The sequence below is a fragment of the Coturnix japonica genome, chromosome 8 (genome assembly GCF_054131305.1).
Source record: "Coturnix japonica strain WE chromosome 8, WE-NBRP24, whole genome shotgun sequence".
NCBI classification, from domain to species: Eukaryota; Metazoa; Chordata; class Aves; order Galliformes; family Phasianidae; genus Coturnix; species Coturnix japonica.
In genome coordinates, this window is record NC_140670.1 from 26,522,250 (window position 1) to 26,548,035 (window position 25,786).

General features: G+C 39.9%; 1 protein-coding gene across 22 annotated transcripts in view; it reads right to left on the reverse strand.

The window, feature by feature from the left end:
* The window catches only part of ABLIM1 (actin binding LIM protein 1), a 166,041-nt gene that overhangs the window by 19,370 nt on the left and 120,885 nt on the right, over positions 1 to 25,786 (reverse strand). For 11 of the 22 annotated variants that reach the window (XR_014948760.1, XM_085554788.1, XM_085554777.1 and 8 more), the window contains 6 exons: positions 25,308 to 25,366; positions 18,000 to 18,077; positions 15,326 to 15,481; positions 12,223 to 12,258; positions 10,788 to 10,917; positions 1,428 to 1,532 (listed from right to left, as the gene is read on the reverse strand). Coding sequence is in view for 21 of the 22 variants with exons in the window: in XM_085554788.1 (XP_085410914.1) it covers positions 1,428 to 1,532; positions 10,788 to 10,917; positions 12,223 to 12,258; positions 15,326 to 15,481; positions 18,000 to 18,077; positions 25,308 to 25,366 (564 nt within the window). In the remaining variant the exon portion in view is untranslated. Of the gene's footprint in view, positions 1 to 1,427; positions 1,533 to 8,479; positions 8,600 to 10,787; positions 10,918 to 12,222; positions 12,259 to 15,325; positions 15,482 to 17,999; positions 18,078 to 21,688; positions 21,737 to 23,386; positions 23,450 to 25,307; positions 25,367 to 25,786 lie in introns of all 22 variants that reach the window. The other 11 variants (XM_085554789.1, XM_085554786.1, XM_085554772.1 and 8 more) reach the window with 5 other exon arrangements.

Below are 25,786 nucleotides of genomic sequence, written 5' to 3' on the forward strand. Positions count from 1 at the left end.
AATAAACTTTTCAATCATATTAGCATGGAGGAAGAAGAAAACATTTCTAGAATACATGTTGGGGGTTTGGATTTGATGATCTCTGGAGGTCCCTTCCAACCCCTATGATTCTGTGTGATGCTGTCTACCATAGATCTCATTGAAGTGCTACAGGAGCCAACCTTCAGTGTTAAGGAAAACAATCTAGAAATTTGTGGGGGAAAAAAAAAAGTAAAATTACTTTACAGAACCGTATTTCCTGGACTAAATGACAGGCAAATTCCTTGCAATACAAAAATGCACTGATGTACTTCGTTTGTGCTAGTGATCTTCTTACAGCTACTTGAACAGCAAATAGGCACAAAGGCTAAAGGGGAACCAGGCAGCAAGACTTTATTGCACACCTGTACCAGACAGCTGTATGGGGTACGTGCACACAGCTCCTGGGCTGCACTGCTCCAGCTAAAGAGGACAGCTTTCCCACCACAATGGGCATTGTGTACCCAGCTGGGCTCTTCACACAAGTGCACTTCAACTTACATCCAGGCAGGCAGGTTAGCTTAGGCACTTCACATAGCCTACCTTGGCCAAGCCATGTCACCCTGACTGAAAAGGAATATCCACAGTTTATCTGCCAGGTCTGAGGGCAGGAGGAAGAGCAGCAGCCTCTGGCAGTTCAAGGGGATACCAGATTGATGGGGGGACCTGATGAATAACTGAACACAAGGCTTTCAGCTAGCACTGATGCAGTCAAATGATGTGTGTCAGCAACCCCAGGGACAGGGCACACACCCTCATCCTATCAAATCACAAAAGAAGCGTTCTCACTTTAGAAGAGAACCTGCTTTATAGAGGGTATCCTCATGCAAGCTAATTCTTGCAGGTCTGTGTGCCTCTGCAAGGACACTAAGCCACTGTGTGAAACAGGTGAAGAAACTTCCTCATTTGGTTTAAAAAACAAAGTAACAAACAAACAAACAAAAAAACCCAACAACATAAAACAAAGGGAACACTAGAGCAGAACTGTGTGGTTCAAGACTGAAACTAGTTCCATCAGTGACTACATGTGTAATGGCTCACTGGTCAATGCTTCTGCATTTTACTGTGAATCACAACCAATTCCTCCAAAGTTAGCAGAGTTATGCTTGTGCAACTGGGAGAAAAATCAAGCCCTACAAAGCTGGTATACAGTTCATGGGCCATCAGCAGACCCTGAAAAACATGGTGTTCTAACAACAAAACACCTGAGCAACACAAGTAAAAATCACCATCAAGCCCCATTTCTGAAGGCACCACTCCTCCCACAAAGCTCAGGAGCAGGCAGTCCCAAACCCTGCGTGTGCACCCCATGGCAGACAGCATGAAACGATGGAGACAAGACAGAAGGTACAAAGGCTACATTCTACACTGTGACAGGACACCGAGACACACACAGTGCCAGCTCCTACCTGGAACATGGAAATGTTTAGGGGCCTGAGCGTAAGTTGGAGTGAGAGGGCGGCTGTCTGGCCGATAGGGGACAGGGGAGTTCCGACCGCTGGACGGCTCATTGCCTCCAATGAAAGAATGGAGAAAACAAAATGAGAAGAGGGAGAGCAATTAACGAAAAAATAAAATTAAACTAAAAAAGCAAGCCCAATCAAACCCAAACAAAATCGATGGAATCAAAACCTCGAGGGAGAAGAAGAAGTTTAAACAAAAAATACAAACACAAACAAGAACAAAATCTGGTAAGCCCTGGTGACTCTTTTTTTTTTAATCCCCTCATTTTCCTGCAGAGACAAAGATCTGTGTTCAGACTGGAGTTGAGGTTCTAGCAGCTTGCACTCATTCTGACGGCATGCAGGCAGGTGCTGTGTACTGGCGGCTGGTGATTAGATGGGCAATGTGGAAAAGAAAAATGGAAGGTTACTCGGCAATGACTTATTACAGAGATTGACATTTGGAGTTAAAAGTTGCAGGCACAGAGTGCAGTTGTTGATATGAGAACTCAAAACAAAACCAAATCCAAGCAGGGAGAAGCATATGCTGGCAGCTACTATTTCCCTAAACCAAAGCGCATAAATGCTAGAGATGGAAAATAGCTGTTAGGCCACTTGGCCTGTATCAAAAGGCATACCTGTTCCTTACACATTCTTTCATTGGGTTAAGCCCTCTGGTAGGAAGTTTGTGATATGAAAAATAATGTGTAAAACAATGCAGCCCATCTGGTGGCTGCACTCAGATCGCAGGTACCACCCAAGTCCATGAACTGGCTCCAGTGACAATACTTTATGACTGCTGACTTAGCAAATACGAATCTGGTGTTTAAAAATGTAATTTCCATTTGTGTGATCATTTTTACTAGGATTATTTCTTTGCCTTCTTACAATCCACGTCAGTCCAATAGCCCTGAAAGCTCCTGTGACTGTCAGGGGGAGAGAGTTCTGTGTGGCAGAAACACACAGCTTGACTTAATAGCTGGGTGTCCAAACACATGACTCTGTGTGCACATACAAGAATGCTGCTGCCTTTTATTTTGTGCCATTCTTTACTGTAGTGCAAAACCATAAAAGCAAAACCTTCCCACTTGAGTGCTTAGTCTGCATGGGTGCAGCTGACCACAAAGGTGTAAGAGAGGGGAGCAAAAAACCCCTTCATTTTTTCAGGTACGCACCAGCGACTGAGTATTACTTAAGGTAATACTGCCACATCTCAGTCTCTTGTCCTTTACTTGGCAATTTCAATACTGAGTTCTATTTGTCCCGCCTTTGAAATGCCATAATGGTGAAAGGCCAAGTTTGCCTAGTCTCGTTTTACTTGTTTTTTGCTTCTATTTAGAAATTACAAGCTATTTCTTAGCAAAATAATTGTTTTATAGGGAAAAAGACGCAAGCACTGAGATGGTCACAAGATAAAGTTAATTCAAAAATGCCACTTTGCCTTTTTGTTTCCATCAGCTGTATATTCAATGAAAGAGACAAATCAAAAAGAATTTATTGAACTGTGGACTGTGACAACAGAGGAATCACAAGCACATTTTATCTGCTGGGAAGTGGTAGTCAAGATGATCTGTACATAAATACTTCAAGAGTGTGGGAAAGTTCTATTTACAGTTCCTCTATTACTAACACTGTAAGTACAGGAAAGAAACCCTTCTTATATCACTCTCTTTATCTAAACCAGACACAGCTAAGTATGCTCACACCCATAAATGTATGCTGGCTAATCTCATGTGTGCTACATGGAATATCTGTTTAAAGAGAGCTGTTAATGTACAATGCATGCAATACAAGGCACAAAATTAGTGTGGTATCACCCTGTATATGTTGCTCTACAGACATATCTGTTGCCTGGTATTTCCTGGGGTTCCTGTGCAGCCCGTCTCTTTCTAATGATTCCTACTAGTACTGACAAATGACTCTTCTATATAGTTTCTAGGATTGTAGTCTCATTAACCACAACTGCTGCAGGAGGGAATGGTGCATCTGTTTGGATTCTCATTACATCATCTCTGATGAGGCCACTCTTATAATAAGGCTTAAGTGCTCCAGATGCAGTAATAAAATCACTCACAATTTATGAAAGCAGTTCATGCTTAGGAAACAAGAACATAATTATTTCAGTTTGCTTGTTATTCATAAAAATCACCACCAGTTAAACACAGCATTTTCTTCTGTGTCTTCTCAGAAATGAAGAAATGAAGAAAACATATTAAAAAAAAATGTTTTGTTTCTAAAAGGTCTCTCCTTTTTTTTTTTTTTTTTTTTTTTTTTTTTTTTTTTTTACTAGAACAAATCTGCAAAAAATGACATGGAACTACAGTAAGATTTCAGTGCATAAAATTGCCATTTTTCAGAAAATAAATGATTTTCAACTTTGTTAAGAGGAATCACACCAACGTCTACTTAGAACAGCTTTAAGGCTCCAGCTACAATGGGTCTTAGGAACAGAAAGCCACAGGAACTTCATGGCAGTGTTAGTTGGAAAACGTTATGATTTGGTACGAAAATGGCACTCTTTGAGACTATGTTGATTTCCAGAAATACAACACAGCTTCAGCATTTGCTGAACTCCAGATAGTGCTGGAGAAGCCAGGAAAAGCTGAGATTTCTAAGCCCTTCTAAGCCCTTGACCTTGACAATAACTTTAACCTGTGCAGGAGATCATAGAAGATGCACAAAAGGGTTTTGAAGTAAACAAAAATGACTGGTCATGCTTTCAGCGTAAAGGCAGGGTTCTTTTGTCTCTGAGCACATGAGGTGCCCTATAAGGTTTGGAAGAGAATAATTGCTTCCAAGTTCAAAGGAAACTGGCGCTCAACTGAAAATGATGCAGCACAGAAACATGCCTATGATGATATGGGGAAAAAAAAAATCAGCAGTGCAATTTGTTAAGAGGGTTCCCCTAGCAATAAGATTTGCAATTGCTTCCCTATACAGGGCACAACATAATGCAAGTTTATGCTGTCTTCTCAAGTGTTTGCCACTGGACCTGCTCTGCATTTCACAAGCTAAGCTCAAGAATCAGGCCAAAAAATCCTGTATGCAGCCAACACTCAGCCTTCTGTCCATTTGCAATTCAACTGCTCTGCTTCTAAGCAGACAAAACAAAGAACCCAAACTCAACAGCACCTGAAGACCAAAGACCTTTTCAGGTTTCCTCAAGCTGCCATTTATCAGCTTCTATTTGCACAGCCTCTATTTCCAAAACTAACTGGCAAGTTGAGGAACAGCCAACCTGTTTTGCAGGTGGGTTTTTTAGCTGCACCCACAACACACTGGAAATAGTTATCACACACACAATATTTGATTTCAGGGACCTGTTTCAGAGCAGGAAACCTGTGAAAACCAAGGCCCAAATTCACTATTGAGGTCAGGAGATTCCTTATGGGAAGGGTCTGCAAGCAGAGAAACATAGAAACAGCCCTCCACTCCCTCACCAGCTCAGAGCTCCTTCTACACAGAAAGCTCATGGGGCCTTTGCAATACTCTCAAATGCCTCTGAAAAATTCTAGGCATGTAAGGCAAAATCCTGGGTCTCAATGAGAGTTTTGTCCCTGATTTCAGTGGGGTTGGGGTTTCTTTCATTCATGGACTTGTTTTGATTCTTTCATAGCAAAGACAGTACTTTATTGAGATAAGTCCAAATTCAATGGAGAATCCAAATGAGTTTAAATGAAGTCTGGGCTGATAAATATTACACTCCCTTCCAGCCTGCTCAACACGTATGTTAAATCAACAAACTCTCAGTAAGACCTTCTTGGGCACTTTTAGCCCTTTCACTCTTCAAAATTCTTCAGATTGACCTGGTCTGCAAGGCCTGAGCATTATACTGCCTTAAACATTATGCTATGTATAAATACACAAATTGGTCTAAGTGTCAACTACATTTCCTGGCCTGTAGGTACAAAATAGTAGGGGCATAATGTGACAAATACACCTTTCATGATCATTATGCTGTTTGGAAATCATGCTGCTTTCCTACAAAAGTTTTGGCATGATTCAGACTCCAAATCCTAACAAAATAAAATATCCCACACAGCAAACAAACAAACAAAAAAGCTTACAGCTTTATGAAATGTTTCTTACAAATGTACACCAATTTGACCTTTTGTTCAAAGTACAAAGTGGCTTTGAGAAAGGCTGACCATGGCAAAGATGATTATATGACATTTCTTCATTAAATCATCGTAAACCTATCACATCTAATTAACTTCTGAGAGTGTAACAGTTCTCAGATGTGTTCACAAGGGTCTAATTCCCTAGTAGACAGAAATGCCACACTCAATGGTAAAATGAGGCAGGTGTTTAACTCCAAAAATTGACATCTACAACATCCAAGGCAAACTGAGTAAGAGGACAGAATTGCATCAGGTGCAGCCAGTACCAGACCAACCTCTCTTTTCTGCTACACAGATTTAAAAAAGGGGTACTTAGACATGTGGTAAACAACAGTTGTAAATGAAGAACCACGTGGGAAACCCAGATCAATCCCATCAGTGGATAACCAAATAGCTGTTTGTGAACACAAAGCAGTGTATGTTCACGTGCTACCAGGCTTCACTCAACACTATGTAAATGTAGAAACAAGTAACCCCCCCCCCCCTCCCCCCCCAAAATCTAATTATATATGGGGCAGGCTATATTATCTCTTCCATGTTCATCTACTCGTTGTGACAGGGGAGAGGTTTATTTAACAAAAATATCACCTCTCCCTAGAACCTCATCTTTAAGTACACATACACTGTGAGTACATATATGCATGTAGTACATATATGTGTTTTTTTGGAGTATAGTTTCCATTGTAATCCTTTCACAAGACAAGCCAGAGCTCGCCCTGACCTAAGAAACACCACAAACTTTGGTTCATCTAATGTTTGGGGTTTGTGAGCACTTCATTGAACACTTAAGATGCTGGAAAAATTACGAAAGCCTGCAGGCCTTTTGACTTTTTGTACCTTTCAGCATTTTTTAGCAATGGGAATACAAAGATCTTTCATGAGTTACTTATCTTCACCTTAAACAAGTGAGAGAAATGGCAATTGTTATCTAATTTCAGTGGACCTTATTGTATCTCTGATATATAGGTGAACATCCTGTTATCATGAATTTCTGTTAAACAAGTACATAGACACTGAACAAATCACTAACAAGTCCCCATCTGACAGTGCTAATAAATTAACAGCCCTAACTCTTTTACTATGAGATTTGCAATCATTTGATGGCCCTTCTCCAAAGCTTCTTCAGTACACCTTATATCACCCATTCTGGAGCGTCTGTGCACCTACCAACTCCCTTTTAGTCCCATGCAAGTACCTAATACCCTCATTAACATAGGAACCTAACCAAAGTGCCCCAGGTCACTTTCAGAAAGTGCTTCTTTTTCTCTGCCAAAAATCAAGAGATTACTCTCTCAAATGAGACATGTGAATTACAAGACATGACTACCCACTGCTTGCCCCCACAGCTGTTGTGCACTGTCATAGTGATGTAAACCTCAGATTTTGGGAGTTTTGCTTAGTTATCACACATGAATCCTGTGCAGGTCTAAGAGCTGAATGTAAAACTTTGAAACACAAGGGATTCTTACAATATTCTGTGTGACCATGGCTATCACTCATCATGTCTATCTCCTAAGAACTATACCCACTCCTTTGTCTACACCACTTGTAATTCCAACTGGCCTTTTAAACCAACCAGCAAGAGATACAGACTTAATCTGCATGTATGTATTTGAAATATGAAAACAATAGGCATGGATTTTCAATAGTTCTGATTTCTCTGTTCAAGAAGCTATTTTCTCAACAGAAAAAGAATGAAAATGCCACTTGAAAGAATGTGGGTATTAATTTGGATCGTCAGCAAAGAAACGTTGAAATTGCAGGGGTTATGGATTAACTGCATGCTGAAATGAGCTGTGCATCTATTTTTAAGGGTCCCAATTTTTAAAGTTCAAAGTGAGGTTTATTTTTCTGTAGTGAAATAATAGTGAAGTTGAAAGTGTGTATTAATGAAAATCCACTAAGAAAACGCAAAATTACAATTAGTACTGGTGATCTGATTGTTTGAAGAGAGGCAACATTGAGATCTATTAGCATTTCCTGGAAGTGCATGGAAACAACCTCCTTGCAACTGCCTTTGATTAACTTCAATTTCTAATTATCTGCATTAATCAAAGGTGCCTGAACAGAATCCATGCTCAGCATACCCAATTGCCTCTTTTCGAGCTTTTCCAAGTGATAGAAGCTCTGACTGTCTTCCCCTAGAGAAGGAGCAGCACAGCCAGAGCACTCCAGTAGAAGTAAAACCATATTCAGAGAGAGCAAGAAGTAAAACTAAAAGCTTATTGTGCTGAATGAGCTTTTTGAATGGACAGAAAGAAAGAACAACTCCCATCCTCCGAATCAAATATCGTAAAAGAACAGATTTAAAAGCAATAAGAGACCAGATCCTCAGATAGCACAAATCCCTGCAACTCTACTGCCTTCCGCAGAGTTGGCTGATTCTTACTACTTGAGGAGAGGCCTAGAGATTTTGATTTTATTTTGTTGGGCACTTGTGGCTGCCAACAAAATTAAGGGTGATTTATTTCCTCATCTGATATTTTTTGATCACCTTGATTTCATTCAGGTAGTATCTGCCTGTAGTGCATTTTCAAATGCATGTTTTAAGAGTGTGGAAATAATAGTTAATTTGATACACTAGCTGCTGTAGAGATTGTACGCACCAATTTAAAGGAGGCTAAATTAGGATATAAACAGTAGATAATGCTTCCTTCGGCATTTCTAATTGGGAATTTGCCTGATGACTCTTCAGCTAGGGCCCTTAGAAATGACATACATCCTCCATGAAAGGACATTATGTCTGTTCTAACAATTTTAAGTGTAACGGCACATTTCGAGGCATGCTCAGCTATACAGCCAATGATAACCTTACGGAGATGCACCTTACTAGCTTTGACAGAATGCTAATAAATCTCCAGCCTGGAGGGTACTCCCTGGAGAGGCCTGGCTCCTTACCTTTGACATGGGGGATGAAGTGGTGTCGGAAGGGGGAGTTGGGGCGGGAGTCATGGTGAGCGGAGCTGAGACTGCTAGTGCGCAGGTATGAGAACCGCTGCACACCAGTAGAGAGCAGCTCTGCGGCAGCAGGGATTCGGGGGGCAGAACAAAATGAAAACAAAGAAAAACAATAAGAGAAAGGCAGGGAAGGAGGCTTCAAAGGAAGAAAAAAAAAGGCATTACACAATTAGGATTCTGAAAAGGAGGAAGGAAAAGAAAATAAAAAAAGGTTAAAAGACGTACCAAAGGGTTCATAAATCTTAGACAAAATTACAGAGAGTAGTTGAAAAGATGCTCAGATTGGAACTGCATTGCTGATTCAACGTACTACTTACTAACTTAATGAGCTTATGATCTATGCCTTTGTTACCAGCAAGTAGCCTGTTACCATCATGCAAACATCACCAACACTGATGCTCAGTTAGTTAAGAAAGCAGCTCTTTTGCGAAGTGCCTAACAAAGAAAACCATCAGTCAAGAGGCATGCAAGCTGCCTGCTATTGTTTTAAGACATTCCAAAAATGCTGCCGACGTCAGATATGGCGTCAGGGTACGAAAAGGCTGCAAACTTTATCAAAACTTGAAGCATTCCAATTTTGAAGAACCTGATGCTGACAACGTCAACACAGTGCTTCACTTCTCTCTCAAGGGCAGCTGGAAGCCAAGCAGGAGTTCTCTGGGGCCACTGAGCTTACTCAGGGAAAAATTACTCTTGCAAATAACAAAAGGTACCATTTGAAGGAACATGGCAAATATACACATGCTATTGTTCAACATGAATGACGCTGTAGGAAAGCCATACATTAATATTAATAATTACCCCAAAGCACGGTTGCAAGGATCAAAACAATGCATTCTATGGATATTGCTGTATCACAGGAGAAATAGAAGCAGGTGACTCACAGATGTGATCACCCCTGAGCAGAGATCAGCTTGAACAAAAAGATTCTCAGAACATCCCCCAGAATGAAATTTTGAACATTTTACATTTGGACCCGTCTAAGCCTCTGATTGAACAGAAAGTGAAATTCAATCACAGTAAAGTCTGGAATGAGGTCTGGATTCCTTAACCATGTCTGATACGAGAGATATGGAAAAATCCCCTTGGAACTGCCAGAATCAAGAGACTGAAGTTTGCAGCTTTTTCACACTTTATAAATGTCTTTCAGTTTTAGCTGTAATGTCATTTTAAAACACAATCATGTTGTCAGCACTAAGTATCAGAAACAATTTGCTTCTGTCCCACCTCCCTTGAGTGCTTTAAATAAGGCATTCACTGACAGACACAATTAGCTGCTTTCAGCCCACCCCCACTAGGAAATGGCTGCTGCACTCATGTTCCACAGTCACGGCTCTATTATAAATCTTTAATTTTAACCATGCAGCTCCTATTATGTATGGGCTTTTGGCAGGCCAAGTGTTCATCTGCAATCATCGAGGAAGATGGGACTGCATGACTGCATCACTTAATTTAAAAACAGGTCACAAAGATTTAATTCATCACCACTAAGAGTAAATTAGACTTGAAAAGTACTCAATGAATTGCATTTAGGGATATATTTTTATGTCGTTTGGGTGCGGATGAACATTCCAGTTTCATGTATTGCTTTCACATACACAATCAGACATCTGAATGCACTTGGAAACTATCTGACCTGTATGTTTAATATATTATACACAGAATTTGCATATTACTGCTAAATCAATAAAAATGTTAGTATTTTCAAACATGCTTTGCAATTGTCTGTAAATTTAAGTGTGTCATGCACACTATGAGTCTACGCTTATGAAAATGACAAGTTATTTGGAATATCTGAGTTATCTGCTGTTCAGTCTGACATTGCATGGCTGCACCAAGCATTGAATGAGTACTTCTTTAGAAAGGAAAAATCCCACACTAGTGGCTGCTGTATAGTCAAGTCGTAACTTTTGTTTCCAAGACTTTGCTTTTCCCAAATTCCAGAATGAGGTTTGTGATTTGTTGCTGTAAACAGCTGCTCGCTTCCACAAACTTACATACATTTGAAAAATAATATATTAGAAACAAAAGCAGAAGACCAGCAATAGGATGTAAGACACTCATCAACCTAGGGCAGAATACTGCATCAATCAAGAAGAAAAAAAACAACAAAACAGGTAGAAAAGGAGATATTAAAATATGCAACAACTTTTCAATCGGCTGCTGAGAGAAACAAGTGCTTCTCTGTGCCACTAAGCAACATAATAAACACTGCTTTTACACATACTTCTAATGCAGTTGCCCTTACCAGGTCTGTGGAAATGCTGAGGGGAACGTGACATGGTGGGTGTGTAGCTATGGCGACTGTACACCGGAGAATTAATAGAGCCCTGACTAGTAGACCTGTGAATCATGCGATCCCGAACATCTTGATAACCCTGCAGAATAGAAGCAATTAAAATGGAATTCAATGCAAAATATAAATGCACATTATACGCTTCTTTTAACAGTGTTCAGCTTTCACGGATCTGAACACATCCACAGAAGATACTGAAAAAATATATTCCTTAAGCTTCCAACCCATTTCATTATTACTGTTATCTAATGATCTGCTCCAACGACTCCGATCCATTTTTACAGTCAGTGTCTGAGATCAGTCTTAGATGGTTCTGACTCTGCCTGTCACTCAGGGTAATTTCTATTTCACTTTCTGTAATCCCAGATTCCCCTTATGGAGCCACAGGAACATGGAAAGTTGCATTCCTAGTCCTGCAGCACATGGTACAGATTCATGACCTAGTCCTCAAGTAGATCAGCTGGAAAACCAACAAGAACTGAACAGCTGCAACACAGAGCTATCCATGGCTTTATTTACTGTCTGTCTCAGCTATCTACAATAAGGGTCTGTAGTATCCAAATCAGACCTGTCCCATGCCCTCCCCTCTGAAAACAAGACCCCTCCTTGTACAGTGAAGCCTAACTTTCTCAGTTTCCTGGAAGACCTTACAAAACAAACCCAAGCCAAACTAAATGAGAAAGCACACTCAAAGCAAACCAAAGCAGAACAAAAGAGATGGGAGCAATTTGAATGCAGGAAGAATTACAACAAATTTTAAAGGTTCTTTTTTTTCTTTTTTCTTTTCTTTTCTTTTTTTTTTTCTTTTAAACATGTAGCAATCACTATAACTTTTATATTGCAAACAAATAACACTTCCCCATTCCAAAATGATAACACTTATGCAATGGAATCTATACATCTTTAGTATTCTGACAAATGACTGTACTGATATTTAATGCTACTGTAATGCTTAAAATAGTTCCAAGGTCAAAAAAGAACTAAACCAAAGCAAACCAAACCATAGCTATGTTTTATTCAAGGTAAAACTACAACTGTCTTAGTAGAAACCATATTACTTAAATGCTTAGAGCAGCATTTTAGGTAATGTAAGTCATCCATCTAAGACCCCGTGGGTGTCACCAGAAGGATGTGTGCCTAAGAAGTGACCTCTGCTGGACAAATGGCTCTGTGTTACAGACAACAATTGGGTAGGGGCACCAGATTCATTTTTTTTTTTGGTATAATCTGTCAGGGAGGACTAAATGTTCTCCTTTTAGGTGATCAAAAAACATTTCTACATGCCCCCTTCCAGAAAAGACAGATCAGGTCAGTAACAAAATCAACGCCTACATTTGCTGAAGTGAGTAATTGTAGTCATGCCAAGATGAGGTTTTACCACACTTACTTCTGCAGAAGGGGTAGGTGATAATGTCCGTGGAGACTGCAAAGACATAAGAAAGTAAGGTTACAGAATCATCATTGCATGTATTGGGCCAGAATACGGCAACCCAAACACTGCTGCAGATAGAAGGACATTATACAGCAGTACAAAATGGCACCGTAGGCGTCACTGAGGCCATCGTAATGCTGCAACTTGCTTTTTCCACATTGCTCAGAAACTGGTCCATAAATCACTGAAGTGCTTAAAGTTTCTGGGAGAATCTTTATAAGCGTGATTAATTCAGTCAGATATCATGCAATGCCATCTCTCAGCCATCTAATGATTGCAGTAATTAAAACACAGCTATAGAGATCAAAATCAGAAAGGGTTATTAATTTAATAAGCATGCCTGTTATCAAGAACTCTTTAAAGTGGAAATCAGAAGTAAATAATCTTAACTCAAAGCTTTGCATGGCATCAGAAATACAGAACAACTTCCAAGATGAAACACATTTTTCCTCCAGTACACACAGTCTGGCAAAAATCTGCTTTTCCTCAAGGCTTTACATGTCATCCCCAATGCAGAGCAGTACACAGACAGCATCATTTGTTTGCTATGATCTCTCTCTAAGTTAGCTTTGTGCTCACCCATAGTTAGTCTCACAGAACCAACAGGAATGACAAGCCTGTATACTGAAGGAACTATGTGAAAGCCAGAGGTCATAAACATGCACAATACTTACAAACAGCTTGTATTACAGATAGGAAAACCGCGTTAAGACATATCTCCAGAAACCAACTTAGGATCATGCATTGGTTGGTGGTACAAACAACTACAAAGACTATGTACAATTATCAGCTTTGTATCTTTTATCATAAGACAATTAGAAGATAAGGATTGAAAATACTTATTTTTATGTGTTACATTTCAATATTATTCAATGACCATAGTAAATCTGGCAAGAGATAATGCTTTCAGACACGACCTCAACTATTACAGAACAAGATTTTTTAGCTAAGATATCCAGCTCCCACTAGATGGCGCTATGTGAAAGCGTTTCTCAACACGGGCTTCCAGAAAAACAAGACTGGTAGTTAATTGAACGCGAGAGATAATCAGTGAGAAACTTTTCAATGCACTTCCCTTTCATTGCAATGAAGAAGAAAGTGTTCTATCACTATCTAAAGTACACAGTTTTCTTGTAGCTCATCCCCTGCATTTAAGGTTTGTCTGCACTACTGGGTTAACTTCAATGGCTCTTACACACACAGATCTTTCTTACCTGGCTTTGGTGTTTGTTGGGTTTTTTAAATTGTGGTGAAAGGCATTTCTAGGGTACAGTTTTAAGCTCAGGCTCACAGTTTCTTTAACCCCATCATGTATCCACACTTTCCAAATAGACTGCAGGCTAACTCTCTCAAAGTCTGCAAATCCCAGCCATGACTAACCTCGTCACCTCCTTTGCTTTTTAAAGATGATGGTGACTAATGTACCAAGATTAAAGCATCACTCCTTTAGGACAACACAGACACAGGGATCACTCCACCCTGATGGGCTTCTGCTTTCATTAGGGAAAGGGAAGGGAGGACAAAGAGGTACAAAGAGGCGAGGTGAATTGCCCAAGGTCACAGCAGTCACTGGTAGCATCAGGCAGGGAGCCCAGCTCTCCCAAAAGGAAGGTGAGAACCCTTTAGTTTCTGGAAATTTCTGAAGTCACCAGAAATTAATAAGATTTAATGCTGGTGATAACACAGCGTAAGAAAACACCAAAGGCTTTTGCTCTTCCCCAGAATAAGCATAATGGCAGACAGTTTCCAGCATATGGCTTTATCAGCAAGCAGCATCCCCTTGAGGATTAACAAATAGTTCCTCTGGGTGAGATCAGTTCCTCCTCCGTGAGTAACAAAAGACTGGTGTTTGTAACAGGTTATGTGGAATGGCTGAGATCTGTTGGAACTGGGCAGAGATCACCACTGCATAGCATCACTGCATGGTTATGAATCAGACGTCAGCTGATCTGATCTCTTAATCTCATTTCATTCCTGAGCTGAACTCTCTCCTGAATTTCCTCATATTTAGTTATAACTCATAAGTTAAAATATTAGCCCTATGAAATAATAAAGAACAAAGTACAAAACCTGCTGTAAATCTGACCTTATAGTGTCAGGGTAGAATATGTTGCTAAGACGGGATATTATCAGTCACTTCAAACCACTGTCTGAATGATCTATTATGCTTCCTTTTTCCTCAGCTTATCACCATGCTCAATTCACCAAGACTGTAACATGAATCCACTTCTATGCCCACTTAGATTTGCATTCTGGAAGTCAAATCTACAGCCATCTGATATCACTTGACAAAACCTACTTCATGACCTTCACTGGTACCACCTAAAATGTAACTGCAGCTACAGAAGTCCGCCTGAGAAAACTGGGGAACCCTACAGCCTGAAAGCTGTCTTTAAACACAAGTTTAAGTAAATAAATTACATAACTGCTTCTCTTGTTGAATTCTTTACTGTCAGCAGTTTAAAATGCGAGACACCTATTTCCACACTGCAACTCACCTGCTGTTTCCAGCTGGAAGAGCACTTAATCTTGACCTACTTCAGATCCTACCCTATATGGCAGTGTGCTCCAGAAATCTATTTCCATTCAATCTGAGAGAAAGTGTCCTGCTGTTCTGAATCCTCTGCATCCACAGAACATCACGGTAATTCCCCATATTCTGTCGTGAGTGCTTGTGCTCTACAGCAATGTGCCTGCTACATGACACAATGCTAGGCTGGCTTTTGCCTCGTGTTCTGGAACCAAAGACCAGAACACCTTTTCAAATTATGAGAACAGACACACAGACAGTCTGCAGCCTGTCCCCCATTCCTCTGCCAGCAGCTGGTGTTAATGCAGACAAGAAGCCGACCTGTGTATTTAACTACGCAGTTTCCCCACATAAGGCATCATCATGACTGTTCCCATTTAATCCAGATCAAACAGACAAAAAGCACTTTGAACAGCAGAAGCAACAATACTAAAGAGTGTTAATTAGAAATTATTTCAGAAGAGGATAGAAGCGTAGCAGGCTTTGAGTAAAGCTTATAGCAGAATGGGTTGCTGGTCAGTTCATTACCTCTCCAAGACTCTGTCTCTCCTGTCTGTCCTCGTAGGCGGAAGTGTAGAATGGCTCATAAGTAATTAGGTCTGGACGTTCAATGTCATAAATGGCCTTGACTTTGGGAATGGCTGCTAAATCCTTGTAATCAAGGATCTCATTGTCTACTTTTGCCTGAAGGTCAAAGACAGAACATAAATTAACTTACACAAATGCACTGGCAATTTCTATTCTACACAATTTATGATTCTGTGTATTTGTTATCACACTGTTGCTATGGAAAACCCTTTTTGGCACTCTACACACAAAGTGACTGCTTCTTGTTCTTCTCCAAGTGGGCCTCCTCTCCAAGAGCACACAGTGTTTTCTGAGTTCGGGAAAGAAAGAACACTGCATATACAGATGTAACACAAAAGTTCCCTATCAACTGCACTGAGCTGGAAACTTCAGCTCTACAAATGACTCATTTTGTGTCCTAAGGCAAGTCATTTCACCTCTATTCCATCTGTAATATGCGTGATATTATCAACTAAGTCTTCAGATCACAGAGATTATGAGAGGATTCCATGCAGGAGACCACAGACAGAATGCCAGCCTCTAACTTTGCACACAAGAGGAAATACAACTCATTACAAGGATATAACAACGCAAGCAGGTCTGGTCAGGGCTAGGCATCAAACTCCCTCCCAACTCAAATTATTATATTGCATTAATCACTCAATCTATATGCAAGCTTCTAACTAAAGTGTATGTTAATTAATAATAGGATAATATATAATATTAACACTGACTATTCTTTTATTAGAGATGCAAAGAACTCTCAACTAGTTCAGAACTGGAGTAGGAAATAATTTCCAAAAAGACAGTTGCACCCATCAGAAGAAACAGGAAAGAGGCCTTACCTATTGTTTATGTAGCTAATATCTTTCCTTACTAAAAAGAAGGCTTGCTGAAAAAAATCATCATAAATTCTTAACCTACATTAGAAAAATTCATTTTATTTTTAAAACTAAAAAGGGATATTCAAACTGCTTCTATTAGCTACTTTAGTTATACGTAGCAGGCTGCACAAGGAAATAAGGCTGATCTGTTTCTACTCACCTTCCACTCTGTTCTGAGTACTAGCACCTAGTTAATCTTTAGGTTTAAGTGCATTTACCTTCCCAAGCTCTTCTTACAACCACTCATGGTGATTCTTACATGATGCCATGAATCAGACAAGCAAGAACTGAGAATGTTAGCAAATACACATTCTAAAAATACCATAAAATCTGTTCAGTTTTGACTCACCAGATATAGCAAAGTACCTTAAGCCAATTTAACCCTTAATATAGGTAGGTGTATGAATTCATATATATATATATTTTTTAAATGACAGTCTGTTAATTAGCTGATAATGTATGGATATTTTTAATCCAATGTTAATTGCCATACATATTTTCACATATCTGAATGTAGGCCAACACGCTGGTTGCCATACAGACTCCCCTGCTCAGCAATGAGTGAGGCTTCCTAAGCTAAAGTTTATGCAGGTGGTATTTGCAGCAAGACGGGAGTTCTCCAGGGCATGCCCTGTGGTTTGACATCTCTAAGTGTGAACATTTTTATCACATTAGCTGGCTTTGGCTGTTGTTGAAATGCACTGAAGAACAAACATTCAACAGAAGCTCAGGATCTGAGATTTATAATTTTTGGTGTTTTTTCTGCATTATTCTATATGTAACCAGTAAATCTGCATGCCTTATGTTTTCACCTGTACAATCTTAATGTTATCTAACAAAATCAGTGATTCAGTATGACATACAAGTAACAAAAAAGAACATTTGCCCTGCAGTCTTCCTTTTCCAAACAAATCTTTGTCTTTGATCCCTCAAAATGGACTCTCACTCAACTTGCTGTCTTGACATTTTCTTCCTTAGCTTCTACTTCTCCCCTGGATTTTGTGCAGGTTGTCTGGAGCCTGTTTTACATGCTGAGAAAGGTTAGATAGACTATTAAATAGATGCGAGTACTTGGAAGCATAGGTTGTATGTGTGCAAATACAGCACACTTGGCAAGGCTGAGCTGTTGTTATGCACTCAATTACACCTGATTCCACACTTCCTCTCTCTTTAGAACACAATTAGTAGATGACCTTTTTTTGACCCTACAGACTTCTCTACCAAGAAAAAAAGGGCACTGACAACACTGAAATGCCTGAAGAAGTAGTATGAGGAGGAAATAATTATTGCTTTGGAATTTTCATGTAAACCTTCTGTTGATGCATTTCTGTTATTTCTTAGATCATGTGGGTTCCAAACTCCTAAAAATGCAGGATCAGCCAGCCTTCCTTCAGTGCACATGACCCTCTTCTTCATGTTCTGCAGCTGCTGACAGCAGACCTCTCAAGAGCTGCATATTGAAGTGCAAAGATAACGTCTATACCAAGTCAACTGATCTGTCTTCTGTCCCTGTTAGCATCATCCAGTGATTTCAGGAGAATTGCTAAATGTTTGCTTGGCCTGAAAAAGCTTGGCCCTGCTCTTGAAATTATGTAGTAATGAAAACAAAATTTGTCACAGCAATGAGAAATTTAACAATTTAACCACTAGGATGAAGGCATTAGAATCAGCAAAAAATGACTTATTTCAGCATAGAGTATTTTACGTCCAAGTAAAGGTTCAGCAGCTTATTCATCAGAGAGAATACTTACATAGATAGTGTGGCCTGGTGAGCCAGGTATACTGGAACCTGGTCTGGAATAAATGCTTTCTGATGATGTTCTGGTAGGCTGAAAAACAAACAGTAACTTTTCAGAGCTATCCAAAGCAATTAACACTTGGTGACTTTGGATACAAGCGGAGCAGTCTGCACACATCTTGAAATTAACTGTATTTTGAAAAAAACAAAACCATCAACACAAGATCAAGCATTCTGGCAAATCCCACGATCTCACAAGGCAACTGGACTCTTTTTTACTGCAGGTGGAGGAGTGCTGTGAGAGGTGAAGGAGGTTTTCTAAATCATAGTGTGAAAGACCAACAACAATAATGAACAAGTCCAAATGACACCTGCCTGAGTCACTGCGAGGAGCCATACACCATACAGTTCAGGATGGCCATTTTATCAAAATGTTAGTTCGCAAACAGCAAGAGAGATCAACAGCCAAAATTACTGAGGAGAGCACAGCACACACGTTACTGCTATCCAGATGTTCAGTCAATGGATTTCCATCATGAACAGCATTGAAATCAGCCTTTTTCAGTAGAAGGACCTGAAATCCTTGGAGCAGTTCCCTAAATCTATGGTACAACTTAGAAGCAAACTAAGAGCTAAACTATTGCTTGAAATGTCTTGATACCCTGCACTACAAACTCCTGATGTTTAAATATGTTGTCACATATTTAGTGGATTTTTCAGCATTTCTGCAGTATTAAACGAACACTGACTCCCTAGGAGAAGTTTTATGAGAGCAACAGCACTGAGATGTGGGAATCCTGAAAAATGTATAAATTTGAAAATCATTTATTTAATTAAAATTTACAAAGGCCACTGGGGCAAGGACTCATACATTCAGCATGCAGCAGGCACACAAAGTTAACCAAACATGTCCCACTTCCACTTGTGGAGCAACAGTAGATGATTCTGAGGACGCTACTTCAGTGGGATACGTCAAAGCCACTGAAAATTACATCTTGTCAATTGTGACACTGCAGTGAGGGATCTTTTGGTCACTGTTTGAAGAGAAGAAAGGCTTAGTAGCTTGGATTCATGATTTTTCTACTGCACCTTTCTCATCCCTCAGCACACACTTCCTGATCAAATCCTCCAGAGCTCTCTGAGTCTTTCTATTTTAACTACATCCCCAGGAAAACCACTGGACTCATCCTTATAAAAATGCTGAAGACTACATAAAATTGGATTTCTCTGACACCATCTGTGGAAATGAAATCATCATATGCAGGGACGGTCAAAGCGAGAAAGGGCTTTGAACACATTCCATCAAAAAACGTGAAGATCCAGATCAAACAGGCAACAGATGTGGCCATGGAATGACACAGCCACCGATCCCCTCCGGAGCATGTGAGAATGCCTTCTCAGCTGGACCTCTGTATGTTTCTTTCCTTTTTTCTCTGTAGTTACAAATTCCTAAAGCCCAAAAGGGAGTGCAGAAATTTCTCAGCTGCCCTTTGGCTCCTCCCATGATGCAATCAAAGAAAAACTAAACCAACAACAAACAACTCACTTGTTTTATGGAAATGTTACAAGACTGAAGCTGGCTGTTGCCGAGAAACACTTTATTCCCTTTTGTTCTGCCATCTCACACCACTGAGCAGGGGCACATGTAACACGTTGCTGCAGTTGCTATGGAAAGGAATTGTTTTCATTACAACACAGGGAACACAGCTATGAACTGTGAGGGGTGTCCATCACCTTTCACTTTTGGCATTTGTACTTTAGGAATTTTGTCTGATTGATTTTCCCTCTTGCAGGAAAACAAACACAGGAGCCAGCTCCAGCTTCTCAAGTGGCACACCCTCTGGGATGTGCTTCTCTCCAGCTCTTTTGTAATCACTTCAGATAATGAGAATTTTTCAGTTCTTGCTCCAGTCCTGAGCCGCACCTCTTAGTGCAACAGCTAAAAACTTCTTTAGCAAAGGAAAACTCCCCCATGCTTGTCACATCAGTGACTGTGCTGAACAGAGTCAGAGATGGTAAGAAGCCACATCCTGCTGATGTATTTCTTAGGTGCTCTTTTCTGAAGCACCAGAGCAGTTGTCAGATTGACCGGCAAGTCATAGAACTTGTTCTTCATCTCCATTCTGTGCTTCTACTACAAGCTCCTCTCCACCACGCCATCAGCATGGCCATGAGCCAGAAATGACACTCCTCAGAACCAGTTTTCTATTTCCCATGACTTCCTGTGTCCATTAATTTAACCTCCCATCTACTTACTGCAGCGCAGGATGCCACCCACCCAGCCACCACCTGACCACACAAATCCAAGCACACTTTTCACTCCGTGCTACCTCCGCTGCCTCCTAGAACAGAATCCTGCCTTATTCTACAATATAATCCCAAAACCAGAACATGAAAGAGGATTTCTACACCCACTCTCACCCTTGTTGCTTCACTTGCCCCCATTTCATTGAGTAAGGCAGTCTGTTTCCACTGCAGATTGCTATTTCCTACTCTGCTGCTTCCCATATGGTCTGGGAGCCTTCACAGATCTGAACGTTCCCCTAAAGGCAATTGCAGAGGAGAGCTGATCAGAGCGCAGATTAAAACTGGAATTGTGGCAAACCTTGATTCAACCTTTAGCTTCACTGTAGATATCACATGAGCATCTCACGCACACATTACTGGAAGATAACAGGTAAGGAAACGAGAGGAAATCTTCTCTAATAGGAATGCATTCATTTAGAGGTGTTTCAGCCCCTCCCAACCAGCCTGAGAAACCAGGTCTACACTCCCAGCAACACGGCAACTTAAGTAATCTTATTTCTGCGCAGACCTGGCACATTCTTTACATTACTGCTTTTTCTTTAGGAATTGAAGTACTGCTTTCTGTAATGACACCTCCAATAACAGGAATTTAAAGAAAACATTTATTAATAGCTATAACTATCTTGTAGTGTGTGGTCCTTCTCGGCATTTTTTGACTGTGTAAGAGTCATTTATTTTTTCTTTCCTCACCAACCCAAAAGCACATAACACAAGTGTATAAGTTAATAAGGGATGTCTGTAGCACATACAGGAAGTATGCAAATGTAAATGAAAAAAACACAACAGAAGTTCAATCAGTTAAAATTCACGTATATCATTCAAGAAACCACTGCAGAAAGTATCTAAAACATCTGTAAGACTTCTCCATATTCTTTGTTTTATCACAGACCTCTTATTTCAGTGTTTTTGTTCTTCATTTCATGCATTTGTCTTCGATGCAAAAGTTCTTTACCAACTTCATTTCCAGATTGGCAGAGGTAACCCCAACTCTCATGCTCCCGATGCTCATCCTGTTAGGTTCACTGTGAATTTCAGCACTCAGTTATTGTACCACCCATGCACACGCTCCAAACTGATTAGCTCGTTACTTCAACATTAGACTGCAAAGCTTGACACGTTCATCTACATTTATCTCAGTTTGTCATGTTATCATGCATGGCGCATCATCTAAATAAGTGAGTTTTTTTAAATAAAAGCATCTACGCTGGAGCCATTCACATCACCCAGTTACTGCTGCAATGTGGTGGCTGTGGCTTTTAAAGTACAGATGTTCAGAATCATGCACTATTAAAACTTATAAGTGCAGGCAAACAGATCAAATCTGATCCCGAGAACATCTGGCCAAACAGATGCACTATTGTTTAACAAAGGCATCGTCAGCATTGTCTACAGTACCTGCCTTAGTTTTTTGATAGAGTTCATTATGCAAGGCGGTGATAATAGCTGCAGAAGAATGAATATGATTTCACTTAATAACATTGAACATTGCAGTTTAAACAAATTCTCTAAATCTCAGTCACTGTAAGTAAGGCATATTTGTAAACTAAAAGAAGTTTAGTGTGTAATTTACTCTACTTGGCAGGCACAACTTTGCAACAGCGAGGAATCTCACAGTCCCTAGTACAACATTAATGTGAGTATCTGCTTCATCAACCAGAGCTCATTATAGACTGGTTACCCATGGACTTCCAGTAATGTTCAGTGACAGTGTACAGGGCCAAGAAAGTACTTCAGTGCTGCAGCATTCATTGTGCCTGTCTGCCAGTGTAACTCCTGACAAGTGTGTTACCTTTCAATGCATGGAGCCTGTCATTATTTCCCTCCCTTAAAAATTCACAAGGTTATGTATTAATTGGGCATGCTCTCGCTTTCTGTGTACAAAAGGGTTTTGCATCAAGCAAAACAGGTAAAACTAAAATCTAAAGTTTTCATGTAGATTAATGTCCTTGGCCCATCTTAACAGCAACAGCAATGACCTCATCTTTACTCTGCAGAAGATCACATGAAGTCAAAATCTGTTTTGAGTTACACTTCATATTATCAGCATGTACATCTAAACAGAATTAAGTATCGACTAAAATTACACAAGAAGATATAATCTGACCCTAAGCTACTTCTATGCTACAGTCTACAACATGAGAAAGTCTACTTTTGTTTTGGCATAGGCCACTCCTATTTTTCTTTGCATATTTTTCTAATGAATTAGATAGGATTCATTCTTAATCCTAAGACTCCTGCATTTCAACACTGGAAACTCACAGTTCTGCATGCTAAACTGATCTCAAGAAGGCACTACACTGGTCTAAAAGATGAGCAAAACAGCACCACAGCACTCTTTTTACTTCATTACCAAGTGAAAGCTTCCTCAGGTATGGCTTGCATGCAGTATAACCACATGCTCCTCCATAGAGAAGATAGCAATTAATAAGCACTGCTATAGAGGAGAAGAAACAGAATTAGGTGGCGTTCTCAAGTGCAAAGACTCTCACAGAAGTTTGAAAATGGAAAGGTGGTTCAGAATCAAGGGGACAGGGAGAGCCTCAACATCAAATTGGATGTTCTGCAGCTTACAAACAGGCAAATGCTATTGAGCAGTGCATATGACATGTTCAAATCCAGCATCTTGCAAATGTTTTCTCAACTGAAGTTTTCATCTGTAGTTGGTCAGTGACTATAAAAACAAAACTGATGTAACTGATAGCAATTCTTTTTCCTAAAAAGCACAAACTATTGTTTGTGTAGTAACAATAGTAACTACTGTCACAACAATAACTATTGTTACTGTTCTCAGCCATCCCTCCAAAGTCAGACACTTTTTATCACTTCCTTTCGTTTCACATTTGCACTCTCATTTTTCATTTCAGAAGAAAAACTTCTGATAGCACAAATGAAGCATTTCATTAAACAAAACTTAAAACGTGAGAATAAACCAACACTGCACTAGATGACGCAAAATACAGTCAGTGCCCAGGGTGGCAAGTGATAGTTGGAAAGCTGTGTGGCAGAAATAGTGGCAAGCACAGCAAGTGGCAACGATAAAGAATCTTCTCAGTAAAGAAGACCATTATCAACACTGAAAACACAACAGCAAACCTCTGCAGAGCGTGGTCTGCGCAGAACCAGACTCTTTGGATAAAAGAACTCAGATGAGGAATGCTGCCATGAAACAGAAAAAAGGAAAAAGAAGAGTGAAAAGGAAAGCAGTTCCCCAGCCCATTAGTTAAGCTCTTTTTCAGTCAAGTCACAACTTACAAATAAATAGCTACTTGCTAGATAATAATCTGTATGCTACAGTATCTGTTACTTGCTGATCCCCGTAGAATCACAAATAAGCAGATAGTTGAATCTAAGCAATGTATATTCTATTTACGTATCTATAGCTGCATTACCCTCTACTTGTTTTAATAAACCTTTACAGAAAATCAAGTGGGAAGAAGACCTTAATCAACTCAGTCTGAGATCCTGACCAGCTAAAATACTGATTAGTTTACATCGCAGTTCAGTTACTGAGAGAAAACAGAACTGGCTGCAAGCTTATAAAATGACTTCCACAATAAAAGGGCATTTTGTTCTGTTTTGCTCCACAGGGAAAAAGGAAACCCAGAGCAAGGATGCCATGTCAATGGCAGAACCACCAGAAAATCAAGGTCTGCCCCAGAAAGATGTAGTATCTTGTATTTGAGAATTGACAAATCACATTCTGATTCTCACATCAGGTCTAAATGTACACAGTCTAGAAAATGAAGGTGAATCAAGCCACAGGTCGTAACTGAGAAGCAACATGCTTAAATAGCACAATTTCCCAGTTTCATTTGTTTATGAACCTACCTGTTTCTATTGCCCTCATCTGAGTAAGCAGAAACATTTGGCAAAGTCATCTAAATGAACTAAAGTGGTCAAGGGAACTCAAATTGATTTAAAATCAATTAGCACCAAAATAGGAACAGGCTCTCTGCAATGTAAAGCTGAAGCTAAAAATTCTCAAGCACTCCAGCTAGCTTCAGCTTCCAACTTTAAAGACACAGTAAACATCTGCATGGAAGATCTCCAGGAATAAGGTAACCTTGGATAGCTGTGCAATAACATCTCTCGTGTTCTCCCTTTATTAAGTATTTTTTTCTCTTCACTTGTCTTAGATTTCCTAGAAAAATTCATTCAGGAAAAGTTTTGCAGGTGGATGAATTCAATTAAAATTACCTCATATGCTTGAATATTTGATGGAAAAAAGGAGAAAATATTTGAAGTCTTTTGCCATTGTGATGGAAAATGGAAATAAACAAACTGAATTATTAGTACGTTACCTACATTCATACCGAACTCACAGAAAAGGGCACCTGAATCAATTTTAAAGGATACACTCACGCATTCCTGTGAATGACCCACAGATGAAGAACAACCCACAGGAAAATCTGTGCATCTCCATGCCAGTACCTTTCATTCTCCTTGGCTGATAGACCTTCTAGCCGTTTTATTTCTATGAAGCCTCTAATATTCTAGACTCTAATATTCAGAAAAATTAACAAAGTTCAAAGGCTCAACTGAGATATCAAAGACAGTAAACTGTCCGGAAGGCAAATTAGTGAATATGAGCTTAAAATTGCCTCATGCATTAAGAAAGTGATGAGTTCAGTATTATTCCAATCAAGGATTTGATCCAGAAAGTTCTTGGTATGCTGGTGTGATCCCAAGGATGCCAGCCCCCAAAATACTAAGATGTATCATAGCTCTTGCCCTGTTCATATTTTACTCCACTGTACAATAACTCATTTATGATGATCTGCCTTAGAGACAGTGGCATATCTCTGTATCAGTAAATTATATCATCTTTAGGGTAACACATTGGAACTGAAGATGATGAGTCTAAAACCCACACCAATATCTCTGAAGTGCTGCCAAAGTTATTCTGCCAGTGTGGTGACAGCTATGCAACAAAAAACATACACATTTTGTATACAACATTCAGTTATTAGGTGTGTAAAATATCCAATGTGTCAATGACAGGAATTCAGCTTACCCGTAGCTTATCTTCAGTCTTAGTGGATTGCTTACAGTCGGGATGCCAGACGGTGGAACCTGGAGGATACAGAAAATGAAATAAATAATAATCCTTATTTAGAGGAAAGAAGATGTTTTCTGGTCTCAGAGCACAGCAGTCAGGGCTGTATCTCACCTACTGCATCAGGCTAATTAAGCCAGAGTAACACACGTTATGAATTATGTGAAGGTACCTCTCCCAAAGTCAGTGTACGTGGCATTGGCATACACATTGCTTCTGTGCCCTGCTCTCCAAGGTCAATGGCACGTGCTGCACTGGCATTTCCACATAGCATGTTCCAGTCTCGCATCCTCCCAGAGAGGCAATGTTTCTACAGCCTGTGTTCCAAAACATGGGATTTTTCCTCACATATTAAAACTGTAAATATCTGGCTGTGCCCACGGGCTGAGAAGGTGCACTGCCAACCCTCCCCCCAGCACTTTGGAACAGAGAGTAAA